The 20,245-nt window shown below is 33.9% G+C and overlaps 1 protein-coding gene across 2 annotated transcripts; it reads right to left on the bottom strand.

The window, feature by feature from the left end:
- Window positions 1-796: 796 nt before the first annotated feature.
- On the bottom strand, window positions 797-19,434 carry LOC143042758 (actin, muscle-like). 2 transcript variants are annotated; one of them, XM_076215216.1, is made up of 7 exons: window positions 19,349-19,434; window positions 16,622-16,816; window positions 8,836-9,208; window positions 7,871-7,978; window positions 7,171-7,344; window positions 5,766-5,885; window positions 797-1,234 (listed from the first exon to the last, which is right to left on the bottom strand). In XM_076215216.1, exons 2-7 carry the CDS (start codon window positions 16,754-16,756, stop codon window positions 1,032-1,034), a joined length of 1,113 nt encoding a protein of 370 aa, XP_076071331.1. In that variant the 5' UTR covers window positions 16,757-16,816; window positions 19,349-19,434; the 3' UTR covers window positions 797-1,031. The 2 variants fall into 2 exon arrangements, with proteins under 2 accessions (XP_076071331.1, XP_076071332.1); XM_076215217.1 differs by lacking the exon at window positions 19,349-19,434 and adding an exon at window positions 19,324-19,341.
- Window positions 19,435-20,245: the final 811 nt, after the last annotated feature.

Below are 20,245 nucleotides of genomic sequence, written 5' to 3'. Positions count from 1 at the left end.
TATCTGTCAGATTTCAAAAGTTCCACGACAGTCGTTACGTCCATGGTGAGTTATTCAAGTGTAACACTTAGTATATGGTCACATGAGTATAGACATAAGTAGCGAACAGTCATAAATGAGGTCCTGGGTGAGGGTGAATTAATGTCTGTATTCTTTTTGTTAAATCCATGTTCTCTACTCTTTTCTAAAATATGAAAATAAGATGTGGTACGGTTGCTAATGAGATTACAATCCACCAGAGACCATATGACCATACCTGCTAACTGTCAATATTTGCGGGGAAATATTATGATAAAATGTTTTCCCGCATGAAAGCACTCAAATTCAAAGAACAATTACGTCCACAATTGAAAAACAAACAAACAAATAATTTGACATGGCTATAGAGTATGAAGAATAATAAAAAAAAAATGTGAAGCCCCATTTAAAGATTTTGAAGGACTAACAGCCACATTGCACATGAAAACCCCATGGGCATTTTGAAATATTGGCAGGTATGACTGACATAGAAGCTTACAAAGTTTGTCCATAATGCTCTATCCTTTTTATCAACCATTCAATTTTTCTCTATTCTATTAATATTATCCCTATCCCCAGTAATGTCTTGTGTAATAATTTATGATTGAAATATTAGTAATGGGAAAAGTCTAAAACAGCAGATGTATAGTTTGGTTTTAATTGTCCTCTTGGTTTTAATAACCAATGATCTAATATATGACTACTGCATGTGTGAACATAGTGATGAAAACGTCATTGAGCAAATTTTCTAGACAGAAATAAAACACAAAAAAGTACATCATGTATATACAAGTTGATATAAAGTATTTAATAAACAAGAGAAGAAAAAAAAAAGATTCAATATCACATTACATTTTTGCTAATTTTATGACATTGAAAATAACGTATAATTTTCTAAGTTTTATTTAAATGACTTGTCCATTTGTTGATTGTTTTGTTCATTGTTGAAGATATTACCCATAATGCTTTATATACTGAACCAGTCAGTTCCGATTGTTTTGATTTTCCATTCGTCAATCTCTCCTATGCACGATTGTTGGTCCATATTCTTCGTATTCCTGTTTTGTTATCCAGTACGATTGAAATGTGGATAAAGATCCTAAAATAGATCCACCAATCCACACTGAGGATTTACGTTCTGGGTAAGCTATCACTTTCACTTTCGTTGTTTTTGGAACAAACGATTCTATTCCTTTCCTAATTCTCTCAGGAAAACCTGATTATTAAATTAAGAAAAACACCAACATTTATTAAGTATTACATGTTCTTAAAGATATATATATATCTGCATGGACATTTGTGCGGAGTGTTCTCCAGTTTGGACCGAGACCACAATTATTTCGTAGTGCATTTCTTTAAGAACATAAATGCAAATTAAACAAGAATGTGTCAAAAGTACACGAATGCCCCACTCGCATTATCATTTTCCATGTTCAGTGGACCGTGAAATTGGGTAAAAAACCTAATTTGGCCTTTAAAGTAAAAAGATCAGCCAATAGGGAATATGTGTACTAAGTTTCAAGTTGATTGGACTTCAGCTTCATCAAAAACTACCTGGACCAAAAACTTTAACCTGAAATGGGACGAACGGACGGACAGACGAACGAACGGACAGACGAACGAACAGACGAACGTATAGACGGACGTACAGACCAGAAAACACAATGCCCCTCTACTATTGTAGGTGGGGCAGGAAGGACGCACAGACAAGAAAACATAATGCCCCTCTACTATCGTAGGTGGGGCATAAAAAATCCCACCGGCGCTTTCTCAATGGAATTTTTACAGTGTGTTGTACTACTTTTGGGACAGATTATATCAAAATTATAGAAAACGTCATCGGCTCTAACTCAAAATATGGACAATTTCATGTTTAGGGCTTCTTGAAGTCTTTTGAAGGCTTCCGAAGTGCTAATTTTTAACCTTTTTCAGCTGGACCAAATCACTACTTTCCTTTAAAATTCTGGACCCAATTTTTTTGCAATTTGATGCATTAAACATGGAGAAATAAATTTGGAAGGGGTATAAAAATTAATGGCAAGTAACCCACTGTCAACACTAGGGACTATATTAAAATCAAGGACAACGAAAATCAAGGGACGACAAGTGTGGTCTCGGACCGTTTGTTAACTTCAAAAGGGGGGGGGGGCAAGGGGTTTAACTGTTATGCTGTTATGGGGTAGTTTAATTCTTTGTTATCTGTTATTCTGAAAATGTATTTGCTGTTAGCTGTTATTGTCTGATTCCTTGTTAGCTGTTATAGGACTTTTATTTTTATTATTATCTGTTATTGTGAGATTGTATTTGCTGTTAACTGTTATTGAAAATTTAAATGTTAGCATTTTGATAGCCAGTCTTACGTAGAAATTGAAGATAAGTGAACATTGTGACTTGGATGGAAACTTGTCTCATTGGCACTCATACCGCATATTCTTATATCTATTGAGTCTTTCCACTGGTGATATGGAGGTCACGTATTTGCAGAAGCTTTCCAGTATAAACAAACATCACATAAACATAAATAAGTGAGGTCCAGGACCATTCCAGTACATATTAATATTATTCTCAAGTTGTAATAGATTCAATTATCTGCATGTGAACATGTTTTTAGATGTATACATATAATTTGTACAAAACATGTGTACGAATTATAGTTTGTATTTTGACTTTGTACACAGTTTTCCTACAAATTATATTTTGTATTTTGACTTTGTACAAAATTTGACTAAAATTCACATATAGCTTTTACAATAACTTATCTAACACATAATCAACCTTATGTTGTACTGTTATATAACTGTCCAAGTTGAGGGGAGGGTTGGGCGCTAACTAACATGTTTAACCCCTCCACATTCTGTATATGCCTGTCCCATGTGAGGAGAATGTAATTTAGTGGTTGTTGTTTGTAAGTTGCTAAGTTTTTTGTTAATAATTTTTAGATGAATTAGGCTGTAAGTTTTCTCGTTTCATTTTTTTATATCTGATTATGCGGTATGGGTTTGCTCATATGATGATTAGCTAAATTTATGTGTGTGGTTTTTTTTTTGGCTCTGTTGGAGAGTTGTATCATTGGCAATTATACCACATCTCCTTTCATATTTATTTACAAAATACAAAAATAGTTTCAGCATGTGAGTGAAATATTGCCTTTTGGAAATTACACAACATCTCTTGCTTTTATCATTTAGAAGTGATATTCCTCCTCTTTGTATATACATGAAAGAGAACCCTGACTACTAAAATTTTTTATAAACTTTTTAACTGCTTCACATAGTGAAGGTTGAAGCTCAAGAACCATTGCTGCAAAAAAAGATGTACGTGTCTTCAATTTAATTTCTTGACAAATATCCTTTTACAAATCTAACAGTAATGTTCCAATGCGGTACCCAAATTCCTCATATTCAATTATTTCTCATATAAGTACATGATTGGTGTTTCACTTGGTTTCATCCAAATTGTCACTCGGGCCAATTTCTATTATGCTATCAGAATAGTCACTTGAGCTAATTTCAATTTCTACTAGAACACAACCGCGAAATCGCGGGCATTTAGTACTTGGTTGAAAGTATGTAAACTGTTGTAGAATTTTTGTCAAAGATTTTATGTCTGGAGAATTTCAGAAAAGGTATCAAAAGTCATATAATAATTGGAGACAGGACAATTATTTTAAGCCCTCTCCCTCTTTTCCAATATCCATTAATTTATTTTTTTGTTTTCTGTTAAAATCCATGATTTTCGCACTTCTGTACACAGGGACTCGGTAAGTAGATCAAATTTTTTTTTATCTATGTTTTTTAAATCTCTTTTTCGTATTTCCTGTCTATGTGTATTACACATGTTACATTATTAACTTTTTTTAACGTTGGCATCAATATTTCTTTGTGTTCTTGCAATGTGCATTCAGTTTACTATCCATATCCGTAAAATAAAAAATCCTAGGATTTATGGATAGTAAACTGCACATTGCTAAAAAACAAAGAAGATCTACTAACCGAGTCCCTGTGAGAGAGTCCCCATATATCGGTAGGTCCATACAACCAGTTATATAATAAGATCTACTGTATTGGTCCTAGACCGACTGATTTTAAGATTTCATTTACTGTTATCTGTTATTATCCCTTTTCAATCCTTGTTATCTGTTTTAAGCCAAATCAATTTTCTGTTTTGCTGTTATTGGAACCCCCCTTGCCCCCCCTCTTCAAGGCGTTATTTTCCTTTATAAAATAATAAATTCAATATATTTCAATTCATGAATTACAACATGTACTAGTCATATCATTATTTGTCAGGGATCGCATGTTTTATACTGTCTTTTTGTTGATGCGCAGAATTTTCATTAATTACTTTGTTAGTTATTCAAGTTTCTTTACAATTTTCCACTATAATTTTATTTTTTTATATACAAGATGGCCTAAAGAATCACTTTTTGACAATACAAAAACAAATGACTTATTTTCAATTGATTGAAGCAATGTTCTTTTCTACTTTTTTCCTGGCATTATTTGAGTGTAAAAGATATCACTAAGTAATGGGGAAAAAATAAATACTTAGTGTTTAAAAATACCGTTGATAGATCATTATCTGATAATGTATCGCAAATTATCTACGAGTGTGCTTGTAATTCGCATTACCTTGGTTGCGTTCAATATAGTAGCGGCTACGTAGTACTACGTAGATTTATGACTATTGAACGAGTAGCTAGCTTATAGTTTCTACATAGATACTGATATCAGCTACGTAGCAGCTACGAAGCCGCTACGATATTGAACCCGACCCTGTTTTGATTTATAAGCTTAACTAGGTGTTTTTTTCGGTTGTTTTTTATAAACATTCATCGTTGATTAACAGATGACCTATGCTAGATTATATCTTATCAGATATCGATTATAAAAATAAGGTCAAAAATAGTTTACAAATGTTCGAATCCCGTAAATCCATAAAGAACATACGGGTTAAAAGAGTTGTCTCATTGGCAATCATACCACATCTTCTTATATCTCTATATACATATAAACTTAAAAGAATTGATGGAATCACGTGAACTCAAATACGATATAGTTTGCGTCGAAAGAGTGTATGTCTCCAGCTATGCATCGTTCAACTGCCATATTAATCTACACTGAGTCAAAATGTTTCAATGGGGAATAGTACACAACCTGCAGATTTAAAGATCAGACATCTTTGCTTTACATATAAAGATCAGGAACCCCGAAAACAGCTAGTGAGTTGCAAAATCGTATCTCAATAATACTATACGGAGAACTAGTTTTAAAAGTACATATATAACGCTGTTTTGAACTTACAATGACATTTTTTGGCAGGGAGTAAACAAAGACCTCATGTGAGTTGAGACGTCACATCTCAGCAATCCTATACAGAGAACAAGTGTTAGAAGTACATGTGTAACGTTGTTTTGAAATTACAATGCTATTTTTTGGCATGGAGTATACAAAGACCGCATGTGAGTTCAGACATCGTATTCCAGTTATTCTATACAGAGAAACAGTTTTCAAAAGTACATTTAGAGCGCTATTTTTAACTTAAAACGACATTTTTAGGCACGGCGTAAACATAGACCAAATGTGAGTTGAGACATGGTATCCCGGTTATCCTGTACAGGGAACAAGTTTAATTAAGAAGTACACATGTAACTCTGTTTTTGAACTTTCAATGGTATTTTTTTGGAAAGGAGTAAAATTATTTATATTTGCCCTGTCCTGAATATACAATTTGCTGTATGTACTTACCTGGGAACATAGTAGTTGCTCCTGACAAAATGACATTACATAATAAATCTTTCTTGCAGTCTACGTCTGTTGAATCCAAATTACTCTTCAACATATCCACTATACCTCCAGATCCTACACCTACAAAGATGCAAATGTTTACAGCAAATTTAAATTAACCGGCTAAATACAAATATGAAATGAACAAAATATTTGACGGTCTATCATAGCCTATGTGTATGTGCCCCCAATGGTGTCTGGGTCACGTGGTATTTTCCTGCTCGACAGTAAAGTGCTTGCCAAAGTGGGGCGTTCGTTTTGCTATGCGGGATGTAAAAGTTTGAAGCCACATCCGGTCAAATGGGGACATGAAATTCGATACCGCGTGTCCAAGTTTTCCCCTGCTACATCCCTCTATGGCCTCTATTACCAGACCTTTTGTATTTATTGTCCACCTTTTAACATTGAAGTGCATTAGTATGTAACGATAACGCAATGCAACCGTAGACTCAAATAGTATTGTTACATTCGTAATGAATCGGTTACTTACTTACTTACCCATCACTGCATTCCGGCAATTAGTCTCCAATGTAACAATAATTATTTTGTAACATTTTCAAGTAACCGTAGCCAGTGCCATCAATATATGTGTATGTTCATGGTCCAAAGATCGCAAGTATTCTTAAAACAGTTCAAATCATAATGAATTTACAAGAATATTCATTATATTGAATGAGGACAGTAATTTGAAGAAAAAGAAGAACATGCTTATGTGTCTTAATATTCCAAATGATTTGACAGAACCTTCATGATAAACCACCATTTTTACCTCATACGGGACAGTCAAACAACTGAACGAATTTGCATCCCAACTATCAGACGGACACACAAGCAATATGCCCATGCATACTATCAATCGGCAATCCTCGGGTGACTCCGCTACTCTTCGTCTATTATATGAAGGTACGGAATTGGCCGAGTTGTGACAAATGCCCATAATATCCTATGAATACATAAACTGTTTTGTTTATTTTACCAAAAATCTTTAAAACAAGCGATCGAAATACCGGAACTATTGAACCTGCTAAGACCAGCCGTCGTTTGAACCCCTAAATTGTGAGTACGTGCGAGGTAGAGAAGCCGGAACAAGTACAATGTATAGCCGACTACTATAGTATACGGTATGGGTTTTTTCTCATTGTTGACGGTCGTACAGTTGCATATAAATGCTTACACCCACTTCATTTGAACTTTGGTGGATAGTTATCTCATTGGCAATCATATCGAAATGAAATCTCCTTATATTAATATAGTAGTAAATATATCATTCAACCTTCTTTTCTGTCTTTAAATTTAGATCATGGTCGAAGGTTTGAACTGTGGCTTAACCTTTAAGCATTGACTAATCAATTTACAGTATTCTAACCCGGGATAGGTCCAAATAACGCTTCCGGGCACATAAACCTCTCTTTCCCGATTGTGATTACGTTTCCATCCGGAAGTTCAAATTTCTCATCGCGAACATTTCTGGCCTCTTGTTCACAATCTAAAGCTACATAACACAGCTTTTCTTTCATTTCTCTAACAATCTCCAATTCAGCTGCAAAAAAAAATAAGAAAATTAAATTTGCAAATATATTTGTCATTATTAAACGTTTTGACACTGAAACCTTGTTTCTAAGTATCAGTAGAACATATATGATAATCATTTAAGTAAATTAGTATACTTTTCATCATACTAAACATACTGTAACATGTATAATGATACTCTTTCCAGTCTAATTTTACATATAGGTTTGAAAGTACCATTTTAAAAAAATAATGTCAATGTTCCATGTATTAATTTGTTTCATTTACATAATTAAAATCTAACAAAGCAACATTCATCTTTTAAATAAGCTGTGCTGTCCGCTGTTCTAGATCGTTTGTTATTGTTTTTAATTGGGATTTGGTTTGGATTTTTTTCCTTGCTCTCACTTCCTTGTTATCATTTCTTTTGTTTCTTTTATCCCCTTTACTAATAAATTCGGATAAAAATAACTATTCATCGATGGTCCTATCAATATTGGCTCTCTGTTATGCTAGTATATTCCCCATTCTCCCTTTAACCCCATTACTTTACTTACAATTATTTACAAAATCATATCCTTTCTCGTGAAGCAACTTTTGCAGATTCAGTGTCAAATCCCGTCCGCCAAAATCAAGTCGTCTTGTAGCCGGCATGATACAGTGCCCTGAATATAACCAAAACTTTCTAGTTATGTGTAATCAGAAATTGCCACCCCTTTCCTTTGGCTGTAGTCCCTTTCATTAACGTCTGAATTTTTCAGCTAGTTGATGATATTTTTTTGAGAATTTTATGGACATGTTTTAAAACTATCAATAATCAACAAAGATTAAGACTCTATTCCTCATCAAATTTATAGTTGAAAGGTATTCTTGTCATTTCAAAGCTTTAAAAGCAATAAAAGGGTTGATAGATGAATACCATCCAGCGGCAAATATTCCTCACTTATCCAGAGCGAGAATATATGATTTTTGTCCTATAATGTGGTTCTTGCTTTGAACAAGGACGTATATTAGAAGGATAGGAAACTCCCGATACCGTCTTGATAAAATCCGAGAAATCTTGCTTTGAACAAGGACGCATATTTGTAGTAGTGAGTAAATACAAGGTAAATACAAGTCTCACGATTCGCGATATTTTAACGAGATACCGCGAGACACGAATCCTTTGAACTAGTCCGACACCAGGTGTTGGATAGTTGTCTCATTGGCAATTCTTCCACATCTACTCATCTAATATGAAATACTAGATCGTAATATAACAGTTTATTGGAAGTCATGCCACACTTACCTATCAAATATCCAGATTGTGGGAGCCGAACAGTGTTTCATATTTCATATAAAATGCATGCTGTTCGCTCAGCGGAGAATCAGTGTATATACATTTTCAAGACTTTTCTTTCGCCCCTCCTCTCCAAACCAAACAAATTTTATCGATTTACGGCAATCGTAGGACCAAAATTCAAAGCTTTCTAAAAATCCTAATTTCTTTTGATTCTTAAAAGCCGAACAGGATATTTCTTACCTTCATAAATCGTCAAAGCATATGAAACACCGTCTCCTACATCCACAGTGATACCTGAACCACGACCGGAAGCGTATAAGGCAAGTTTGGACGACAAGGCAAGAAAAAAGGCGCACGCATTCAATTTTTCAAACATCACTTGAACAGTCTTTTCTTTTTGCATTTTTGGATTAAATGGGGGTTCTGTCATAATTATCGGATGGTCCGCCGGGTCTACCCTCAGTTCGTCCTTAAAACAATGCTGCCAAATTTTCTCCATGTCGTCCCAATTCGTAATGATGCCATGTTCTATTGGATAATTCAAATTAAGCATTGAACGTCTGTGCTGAGCCTCGTCACCGACATAAAACTCCTTATGGTCCCCGTCAGATACCTATAAATGTAACTAGTATATAGAATAGAAAAACAATGATATATGATATAGGGTATTCATTATTACACAAAATCAGTTACATGCAAAAACGAAAATCAAGGGACAGCGTTTTTTTGTTTTTGTTATTCATATCTATAATACTAAAATTACGAGGTCTAATTTGTCAGCCGTCATCACGTAAAACCGATGAATCAAAGAATTCAACTTTATATATAACTAATATAGAGCAATGGTGTTGATTGAAAATTACACCACTCTAGGCCCATTTGTATTCCACGTAATTAATATTGCCAATAATTAAGAAGTTCCGGATCGAGTCCGACACTGATACCAATAGTATATTCACCTGTTACCTATTACCTTATCTGTACGTTCCGCATCTGACAGGCGCACCACCAAACAGTGTATTTAGAATTTTGCTGTATACTGTTGAGTAAAAAATACTCCATTCCAGGCCCTTTTGTTTTCCAAATTATTAATATTACCAATAATTTAAGGTTCCAGGTCGACGGATTTAAACAGAAAGATTTTGAAAGCAGAGAAAACTGGGGGGGGGGGGGGGGGTTCCGGGGGTTGGAACCCCCCTTTTTTGGACGATCAATGCATTTGAATGGGGACATGTAATTGGAACCCCTCCTTTGTCCTTTTTAAAATGGCTGGATCCGCCCCTGATCGGCATGACTTTATCAGATGACAATACCAATACTAAAATAAGGCATACGCATAGTTATATATCAGTCACGGACCCGCGATATCACGGTTGTGTTCTAGTACATACTAAATTAACCAAATAAGCTGCAGCCTTTGTGTCACTTCATAATCAGACAAAATTAATGGCAAAATATATCGACCCAGTGGTTGTAAATAAGGAGTGAATTCAAACCAAGTAAGAGGAACAAACAAGGTCCCTAATTTATAAAACAGTTTTTTGACTTAAGGACAGGGTTTCAGTACTCTTTGTTATTTGTGCATTAAAAGTTTGATCTAAGGACATGGTAACAGTACTCTTTGTTATTTATGATTCAACGTTTGCGTTAAGGACATACCGGGTACAAGTACTCTTTGTTACTTGTCAAATATAAAAAGAAGAGGTGGTATGATTGCGAACGAGACAACTCTCCACAAGTGACCAAAATGTCACAGTTTAACCTTCAACACGGAGAAAAAAATCAATGGCCCCTAACTAGCACCGATTTGAGTGGAATTGTTAGAAAATTGAAGATTACGCTACAACTGTGAATTGATAAAAAGCCTTCAAGGAAAAAATCAATTAAATAATCTGGCAAAGAAATCAAAAATTATCTGTATTAATTTAGCCTGACGAACTTTCTTTAAAATTTAGATTAATATAAAGAAGGCACAAAGAGAGCAATCGCAATAAATATTCGAAGAAAGACAGACACCACAATGACAAAAATACAGACAAAGAACAGAAAAAAACAGTACACTAAGTACTGTAAACATATAGTTTACATAGATGGAACAAGTTTGTTACGATATTTCTCCACTCGAGACAGCAAAATTTCAAAATTTAAAGCGTGAGGTATGATTAAAAAAATAAAATTAAACTCTTGCTAGTGGAGAAATATCGTAACACACAAGTTGTATAGGGGGAATCTGTTTCTCTAACTATTTGTATCCTTATTTTTCACAGATTTGAAGAAAGTTATGTTTAAAACTGATATTTTGCTATCGACGAGAAATATTTTTCACTCAAGAAAAATTAGAAAAATGCAATTTTCTGGTTGAACATGCATCAAGGAACAACCAGCTATATATATATATTGAGTTCGTGTGCACAAGACAGCAAGCAGTACGATTTCCTACACCACTATAAGCACCCGTCTTGTTGCCGGCATATAGATAGTAATAAAATTGAGAATGGAAATGGGGAATGTGTCAAAGAGACAACAACCCGACCAATTAAACAACAACAGCAGAGGGTCACCAACAGGTCTTCAATGTAGCGAGAAATTCCCGCACCCGGAGGCGTCCTTCAGCTGGCCCCTAAACAAATATATACTAGTCCAGTGATAATGAACGCCATACTAATTTCCAAATTGTACACAAGAAACTAAAATTAAACAAATACAAGACTAACAAAGGCCAGAGGCTCCTGACTTGGGACAGGCGCAAAAATGCGGCGGGGTTAAACATGTTTGTGAGATCTCAACCCTCCCCCTATACCTCTAACCAATGTAGAAAAGTAAACGCATAACAATACGCACATTAAAATTCAGTTCAAGAGAAGTCAGAGTCTGATGTCAGAAGATGTAACCAAAGAAAATAAACAAAATGACAATAATACATAAATAACAACAGACTACTAGCAGTTAACTGACATGCCAGCTCCAGACTTCAATTAAACTGACTGAAAGATTATGATTTCATCATATGAACATCAGGCACAATCCTTCCCGTTAGGGATTTAGTATCATCCCATCATAACATATATGAGAAGAACATAACCCGTGTCATGCCAACAACTGTTTTTAGAATAAATGTGTTTAGTTCCGATGCAAAGATCTTATCAGTGACTCAATATTAACGCCAAAATATGCAATCTTTAATGACTTGACAACAGTATCGTAATTATATCCCTTCTTAATAAGTCTATTCAAAGGTTTTGTAAGTTTCTGAGGTGAATACTGACACCTTTGTGCTTTATAAAGAATATTTCCATAAAAAATTGGATGTGAAATACCTGAACGTATTAGAAGTCTGCATGTTGAGCTATATTTACAAATGATGTCTTTATACCGATGATAAAATTTAGTAAATGTTTTGACTAGTTTGTGATATCGAAAACCCTGGTGTAATAATTTTTCAGTAATACATAAATTTCTCTCGTTAAAATCTAAAACTTTGTTACATACACGAGCGAATCGTACAAGTTGAGATATATAAACACCGTAAGATGGTGACAAGGGAACGTCACCATCTAAAAACGGATAATTAACTATAGGAAATGCAAAATCATCCCTTTTATCATAAATTTTAGCATTCAGCTTTCCATTAGTGATATAGATATCAAGATCGAGAAAAGGGCAGTGGTCATTGTTAGTATTAGCTTTATTTAAAGTAAGTTCAACAGGATAAATTTCATTAATATATATACTGAAGTCGTCATTATTGAGAGCCAAAATATCATCCAAATATCTAAAAGTATTATTAAATTTGTTTATCAGATGTTGTTTCGATGGGTCTTTGCTTATTTTTGTCATAAATTGTAACTCATAACAATACAAAAACAGGTCCGCAATAAGTGGTGCACAGTTAGTCCCCATTGGAATTCCGATAATCTGACGATATACGGAATCCCCAAAGCGAACAAAAATGTTATCTAGTAAAAATTCAAGGGCATATATAGTGTCAAAGCATGTCCAATTAACATAGTTTTTTTTTTTGTTAATTGCTACCTAAAAATGACCTAAAAGAGTTTGAACATATATATTCACATTCTGATTTTTTGTATGCCCATTTAATTAGGTGTGTGAATTTTTTCTTAATGAGAATGTGAGGCAATGTGGTATACAGTGTAGAAAAATCAAAACTTTTAACAGATTCAAAATCACCAATATAAGCATGCAATTTATCAAGTACTTCCAACGAGTTCTTGACACTCCAAAAGTAATTTATTCCACTATTTTCGAAGGCCTTATTTGAACAATTTATAATCAGGTTTTTAATTGTACCAAGTGTGCTGGTAAGAAGAATAGACAATTTAGTAGTTGAACAATGGCTTGAAGACGAAATAAATCTACATTTGTAAGGGGTTTTGTGTAGCTTCGGAAGCCAATACATAGTTGGGACTTTCATTGTATTTGGCTCTGCTTGTAAAGCGGTGGCTAAAAGTTTATGTTTGTTACAGATTTCGTTTTCTGAAAATGGAGTCAGTTGGAATGTTGGTGAATTGGTGATTTCCTTTTTAATAATGAATATTAAAAATCTAACAGTTTATTAATGGTTATTACAGTGCATGGAATCAAATTAGTTCGAAACAACTTTACACGATAATTCAATTTTAATGAAAGAACAACTTCCAACGAAACGAAACAGAATGAAATGAAAACATGCTGATACATAAAAGTTATTGTATAAAATAAAACCACAGGTACAGACAGTTCTATGAGGTGAAAAACAGGATGACAAAATAAATATTTCTCAAAAGAAGAGAATTAATTTTGAAACAAGACACACGGCTCTGATAATGACCATTTTACATGATAATTTACCCAACACTCATATTTTAGGAGTAACAGTAAAACTTGACCAACTCGCAATAGGTCAAATAGTATGGTTAGGTTGAGTATATATTTGTTTTCTGCTGGACTTTAAGCAATAAAATGGTTCAATACACCTTGTATTATCTCATTTGATTTCAACTTTTTCTGTTTTGCTCTACGAATTCTTACTTTCTGCAATCATGTCGGTAGATGAATAAAATTAATCTTTAACGATCATCTTTAACGTTTTAATCAAAAACAATTTCCTTTCTTTATTAATTGTTGGCCTTCGATATTAAGCTTTGAGCGTTCCTGATCCAGAAAAGCGCTTCGGTCGTGACTTTTAATGGGTTTTTTTATCGTTTGCATGACGATTGTATATTGCCTTGTATCAATGATTTCAGTTCTAAGTATTGGTACGGTAGGAAATTTGAATTCATGGTGTCCCAAAGAACGTTGTGCATTCTGGAATGTGGGAGGTTTTCGATATCTTTTTACGCCGAAATTAAGAGTAAATGAATTATTGGTAGCCTAGAGTCAGGAAATTTTTATAAGGTATCTAAATAAACTCTTCATAGATAGTTACCCGGGTGTAAATTTTGTATTTGCGCCTGACGCGCGTTTCGTCTACAAAAGACTAATCAAAGACGCTCGAATCAAATTAAGTTTTAAAAAAGCCAATAAAGTCAAATTAAATTAAAAAGGCAAAAAAAAAAAAAAAAATAAGAAACGTTAACATCCAACTTATCGTTCTGGTTTTGTAAAAGCTGAACACATTCATCATATTTATTATAAACGTACACCATAAACATTATTTCCAGGCTTCATATTTATGTAAAAGTGGCCGCTGTACATTATGCCCCCATCTATCCATTTGTAGGCGTCGGCATTTTGAAAATTAAAAAAATATTTTGAATAGCTTATATCAGCGATAAATGGTAATCTTATTTGGGAATCTGATATATAAATATTGTCACTAAGGTGACACTTTTGTTTTATTTTACTTGGATACATTCACGAGGGGCTTCAATAATGGTACATACAAATATTCTGAACCCCAGTTTGATGGGGAAAAATCTGTGCAAGCAGAGGACAAAACAAATATCGGAATCCAGATTTCCTCCATACCTTATAGTGTTAAATTTTGAACCAAATAATTTGATCATTAGCGATAAAAAAAAATTAATAAATTAAATTTTAAGCGCTTATCGCGATTTTTTTTTTTCTCACTTCAATAAAACAACTTTTCAAGTTAAATGGTTGTTTCCTTAGATAACGTATGGACTGATGCTTGAAAAAGTATATGCATTTATCATATACGTAGCTCCATTGGGGGTTCTTAATCAACCTATGTTTTTAAATAGCAAATAAAAGGGAAAGGTTTTTTTTGTATCAAGAGATATCATTTTTCCGTATTTGTTATTTATGCATTTTTAAGTTATCGAACGATAATCAACTTTGATCACAGTAAACGAACACACAGGTACGTCCATTCAGAACGGGACGTGTAAAGAGAGTGCCACGCTGTCAGCTGCATGATGGATTTTTCCATTTTTGACCATACATCAATGTTGCTCTCGGAAAACCAGTACATTGTAAAATGCTGAATTTCAAGTAAAGCATTCACTTACAGAACACTGAAAACTGAATATTTGAAAGTGAAGTATATATAAGAACCGAATCAATTGAAGAGGTGTTTCGGCAAAATGAAGTTAATCTGATGTACAGTGATTGTCTTCTGTTGATGTAGTTCATACGTGTTTCTCTTTTCTCGTTTTGATATAGATAAGACTGTTGGTTTTTTGAATGATTTACACTAGTAATTTTTGGGGCCCTTTATAGCTTGCTGTTCGGTGTGAGCCAACGCTCCGTGTTGAAGGCCTTATCTTAACCTATAATGGTTTACTTATATAAATTGTTATTTGGATGTCGAGTGTCACATTGGCACTCATACCACATCTTCCTATATCTATTAAACATATCAAAATCCATCCATAAGAGCTACTTTGCCCTAGCCAGCTGAATTCTAAGTTTCTTTGTAAAGAACCTATTTTGAATTATCGATTTTTGGTTGTCAGTGACAAATATTTCATGAATGATAGCAATAAATACAACAGGAAGGATTTGTGTGTGTTATTCATTTGATGAAGACATTATCTTTCAATTACTTTAATTGAGGTCTGGAGCTGGCTTTATATATATATATTGTAGTCCTTTGTTAATTTATTATCATTGTCATTTTGATTGGTTTCTTTTGTTTCCTATTCTGGCATAGGACTTGGATATCTTTTAAAGTGTGTTTAACTGTGTGAATGTTAGTTAATTCTACATTTTCTAGAGGTAGAAAGGGCGGGTAGTGATCTCACGAAACATGTTTAACCCAGTCGCATTTGTGGGCCTGCATCTGTCCCAATTCAGGAGCCACTGGCCTTTTTGATGCCGGTTTAAATAGGTGCCGTGTTTATATGTTTCCCTCTTTTCGTCCCTTTTCTATTTTTGATATTTTAATCAAAAATTTAAAATATCTAACTTTCAAAAAGTAAAATAATCAGAATAGCACGTTCAGTTCAGTATTTTTAAAGTTTGATCAAATTTCTAAACTATCAAATTTAAAAACGATATTCAGAATTTTAATATTCTAATTATTTGGTTAAAATTTCAAAATTTCAAAACTTTTACACAATTTGGAATTTTGATATTTTAAAACTTCCAAAAATCTAAAATTTCAAAACTTTTTAAAACTTTGAATTGATAAGTGTTACACGGACCCAAAATACAGTAACATTACCGTTCCCAGTTTAGGAAACTTGTTTATCAGGGCAATCCCGTCGCCATCATAATCAGACAAATGAATGCTTAACATCAATGTGCAATATTCGATATAATTAATATTTCAAAGGGGCATTACTCACTTCAAATATATCAGCACTTATTTTCAAAAGTGTAAAAAACAGTGCTGAACATTGCTTATATGAACCAATGATATCAGTGCTATAAAGTTCTGGAGAGATGGCCGTTACGACGGGGTCATAAAAAGCAAAACAAAAAATACTAGCACTGCAATGATTAAAAGTACAACACTTTTGCAGGGTCCCTGAATTATATATCTTAAAATCATGATATGGAATAGTCAGGGCTAACGTTAAATAGAATCTAATGATTTTAACTGAAAGCTTTAATGCAATACCTGATATGCTGGGCGACCAGGTCGTCCAACTACTGTCGAGAAAACAGATCTATGGCAATCATCTCCTGCAAACCCCGCCTTGATTTTATAAGAACCGTTGTCAATGACGACAGCAGCTACGTCATCATCTGTCATGGTATAGCTAGCTTGTGTCAATCAGCTTACATTGTTATTGTATTTGTATAATGCATTTGCCTGAAAGAAAACAAAATAATCATTGTTACATACTGCATTAGGGAGCTACCATTTGATTTTTATGGGGGAGGGGGGGGGGGGGAGGGGGGCTAGGATGAAATTTGAAAAAAATAGGCAGGACAGGAATTTTGAGTAAAAAAAATGGCAGGATCAGACACTTGCAAAAAAACAAAGTCAGGATGACAATTTAGGTAAAAAAAGTCAGGATAAACCTAAAAAAAAGACAGGACCGAATAGAGTTAAAAATAAAAAGGCAGGACAGAGATTACAACTAAAAAAAAAATGCCCCCCCCCCCCTAAAAATCAAATGGTAGCTCCCTTAATGTATGATGTCAGTATTCACCTCAGAATCTAACAAAAACTTTAAATAGACTTACTAAGGAGGGATATAGTTACGATACTATTGTCAGGTCCATAAATATTGCATATTTTGGCTTTAATATTGATTCACTTATAGGGTCTCTTCTTCTTCTCATATATGTTATGATGGTATGATACTAAACCCCTAACGGGAGGGATTGTGCCTGATATTCATATGATGAAGACATAATCATTCAATCAGTTTAATTGAGGTCTGGAGCTGGCATAACAATTAACTGCTAGTATTCTGGTGTTATTAATGTATTATTGCCATTTTGTTTATTTCTATTTTGTTACATCTTCAGACATCGGGACTCTCTTCAACTGAAATTTAATGTGCGTATTCTTATGCGTTTACTTTTCTACATTGGCTAGCTATATAGAGGTATACGGAAGGGTTGAGATCTCATAAACATGTTTAACCTGCCGCATTTTTGCGCCTGTCCCAAGTCAAGACCCTCTGGCCTTTGTTAGTCTTGTATTATTTTTAATTTTAGTTTCTTGTGTATAATTTGGAGTTTTAGTATGAAGTCCATTATCCCTGAACTAGTATAATATATTTGTTTAGGGGCCAGCTGAAGGACGCCTTTAGATGTGGAAATTTCTCGCTGCATCGAAGACCTATTGGTGACCTTCTGTTTTTGTCTGTTCTATGGTCGAGTTGTTGTCTCTTTGACACATTCCCCATTTCCATTCTCAATTTCATGATGGTCTGGGTAGTGATCGTTCATTTTTATATCCATTAATTTCTTGAGCCTTTTTCATCCTATAGTCCCCACCCTTCATAGCTCCATAATCTCTACAGAAATTAAAAGTCTGCAATATGAATAGTTTACCACATTAGTCACATAAACGTAACATTATAAATTATCCTTGTAAGTGAGGTCTTGCTCAGAAAAACACTGCCAGACAGGCATGAACAAACTTCAGTCACAACAAATGGTAGTTTAACGACCTTGACCGGCTATACAGCCCTTGCACGGTCGGCTTCAAACTTCAGTCATAGTATGCATCACATATATACTAAACCTACTGCTAGTGCTTATAGAATCCGCGAAAGATTACTACCATTCAGCATCTTTTCACTGGTCCGTGAACTAAGGCCGAGGTCAGGTACGAGAACCTCGTCTGGTGGACATGTAGACCTTGCAAGGATCTCATAAAGGATCCATATATAGACCAAATATAGTTATTCAATAACTTATAATAAGCTGGGACTAGTATAATAGTCCAGTAGTAAGTAAGTATTTTAAATGAAAAAGATACAATATTTTTTAAACATCCATTGAACCATGAAGTTGAGGTCAAGGACAAACGGCATATGAAAGAATATGAAAGACGGAAACATGTACATAAAGTCATCCACTTCAGGGTATGAAACATACAGTTCATCGATACTTATTTGAACCCTGACCCTCGAAAGATAATTCTCTCCAAATTTCGCAACATTCCATGAAAGTTTGACTTTATTGATGTCAAAAAAAAAAGAAATAACTCTTGACCGCAGATGAGGGATACAAAAAATCTCAGCATCCGTCATGATTACCTGGACTAGACGTACATGTTATAACCGTAAAAAAACACTTGTCTAGCAACTTCATCTTTAACATATAGTTATTAATGATAAATGTGGGGGATGTACTTCAAAATTAAATGTGCCGGGGATGTACTTAAAAAATTTTCTCGAGTTGTTTTCTCACTTTAATACTTAAACTTTTTTTAATTTCATAAAATTATTTGGAGAATATAAAATGTATTTGTACTCGCAACGAAACAAGGACAAGCCTCACTTTTCTCTTGCTGTCTCTAGATAAAAAAAAGCTCCATTCCTTCACTGTTAGAATATCGTATATTTATATTATAAAGTTTAGTTAAACTGCTTGTCGAAGAATCTAAAAAAATAAGGACAAATAAACTACATTTAAACAGGGACTATCATACAGTTTTACTTGTATATATCATCAGACATGTCACAGCCTTACTTGAGACGAAATTAATCGAAAATATTGTGTTAAACTGGCTTTCCATAATAAAAATAGTAGTATCAAGGAAACGAGACATTTCGATTTTCACTATAAATACAACAGAAAAAAGTATATAATACAATTAAATATATGTTGTTTAACAACTACGATGATCTAATATACCAATATCAAAATACAGTAACATTACCGTTCCCAGTTTAGGAAACTTGTTTATGAGGGCAATCCCGTCGCCATTACAATCCCATCAAGTTGTAAATAAATGTTATTTATGGTTATTTATAGATAAGAAACTCCAGGTATACTATTATGAGGGTCTGCATAGGGATAACAGAATTGAGAATAATGATCAATATATAAAATGGTCAAGCACATAATGAATCGAAAATGACATTGAAAAATAACAGAAATTTTCAAAAGAGAATAATGATAATGGGGAGTTAAAGTTTACGAATGTCTGTGTAATTAAATAGTTGATCATACAATACTAATTACTGATGACTTAGGGTAGTAATGCTCTTTACTGTCAGGCGTTGAACGGCCATTTTCGACTACCGTTAGCGTCAAATTGATTAAAATTTTACCGTGATTCGTTTAAATATCCTTCTCTAATTCTTCGTCAATTTATCCCTCTCTGCACCCATTGTATAAAAAATATTTAATCAACGTGTGGTTCGTTTGATCTCAGTTCTTCATTGGTTAAAATCCGATTGTGACGTCGAATTTTCTTGTTTTCCTCTGAATTTCCTATTGTGACGGCATGAACAAAGGCGAACATGCCTGATGACGTCACATAGTAAGAACACACTTTTTTGCCTCGCGTTTTAAATTTGAAAATTTAACTGTCTCGAGTGGATAAATATCGTATTTATTACACTCGATGCAGTGGTAGAATTTATATGTATCGTGATTCGTCAGAGGTCTCAAAAAATTATCGTTACCGTTATTTTTGGAGAAAAAAATTAACGTGATTCGTCAAAATCATTCCATTTGTTTGTCGTATAAAAGTTCATATTTTATCGTTAAGCACCAACAATTACCTGTAATGTCATTTGGCAAGAATTTTTACCGTTATTCGTCGTGTAAG

This window comes from Mytilus galloprovincialis, chromosome 8 (assembly GCF_965363235.1).
Source record: "Mytilus galloprovincialis chromosome 8, xbMytGall1.hap1.1, whole genome shotgun sequence".
Lineage (NCBI taxonomy): Eukaryota > Metazoa > Mollusca > Bivalvia > Mytilida > Mytilidae > Mytilus > Mytilus galloprovincialis.
This window is presented reverse-complemented; position numbering and strand designations above follow the sequence as displayed.

Excerpts from the sequence above, each read along its gene's own strand:
- LOC143042758 (XM_076215216.1), bottom strand. The coding sequence starts at position 16,756 with ATGACAGATGATGACGTAGCTGCTGTCGTCATTGACAACGGTTCTTAT. Across the intron at positions 9,209-16,621 it reads CTGGTCGCCCAGCATATCAG|GTATCTGACGGGGACCATAA; the intron begins GTATTGCATTAA and ends TTACATTTATAG. Across the intron at positions 7,979-8,835 it reads TGCTTTGACGATTTATGAAG|GGCACTGTATCATGCCGGCT; the intron begins GTAAGAAATATC and ends GGTTATATTCAG.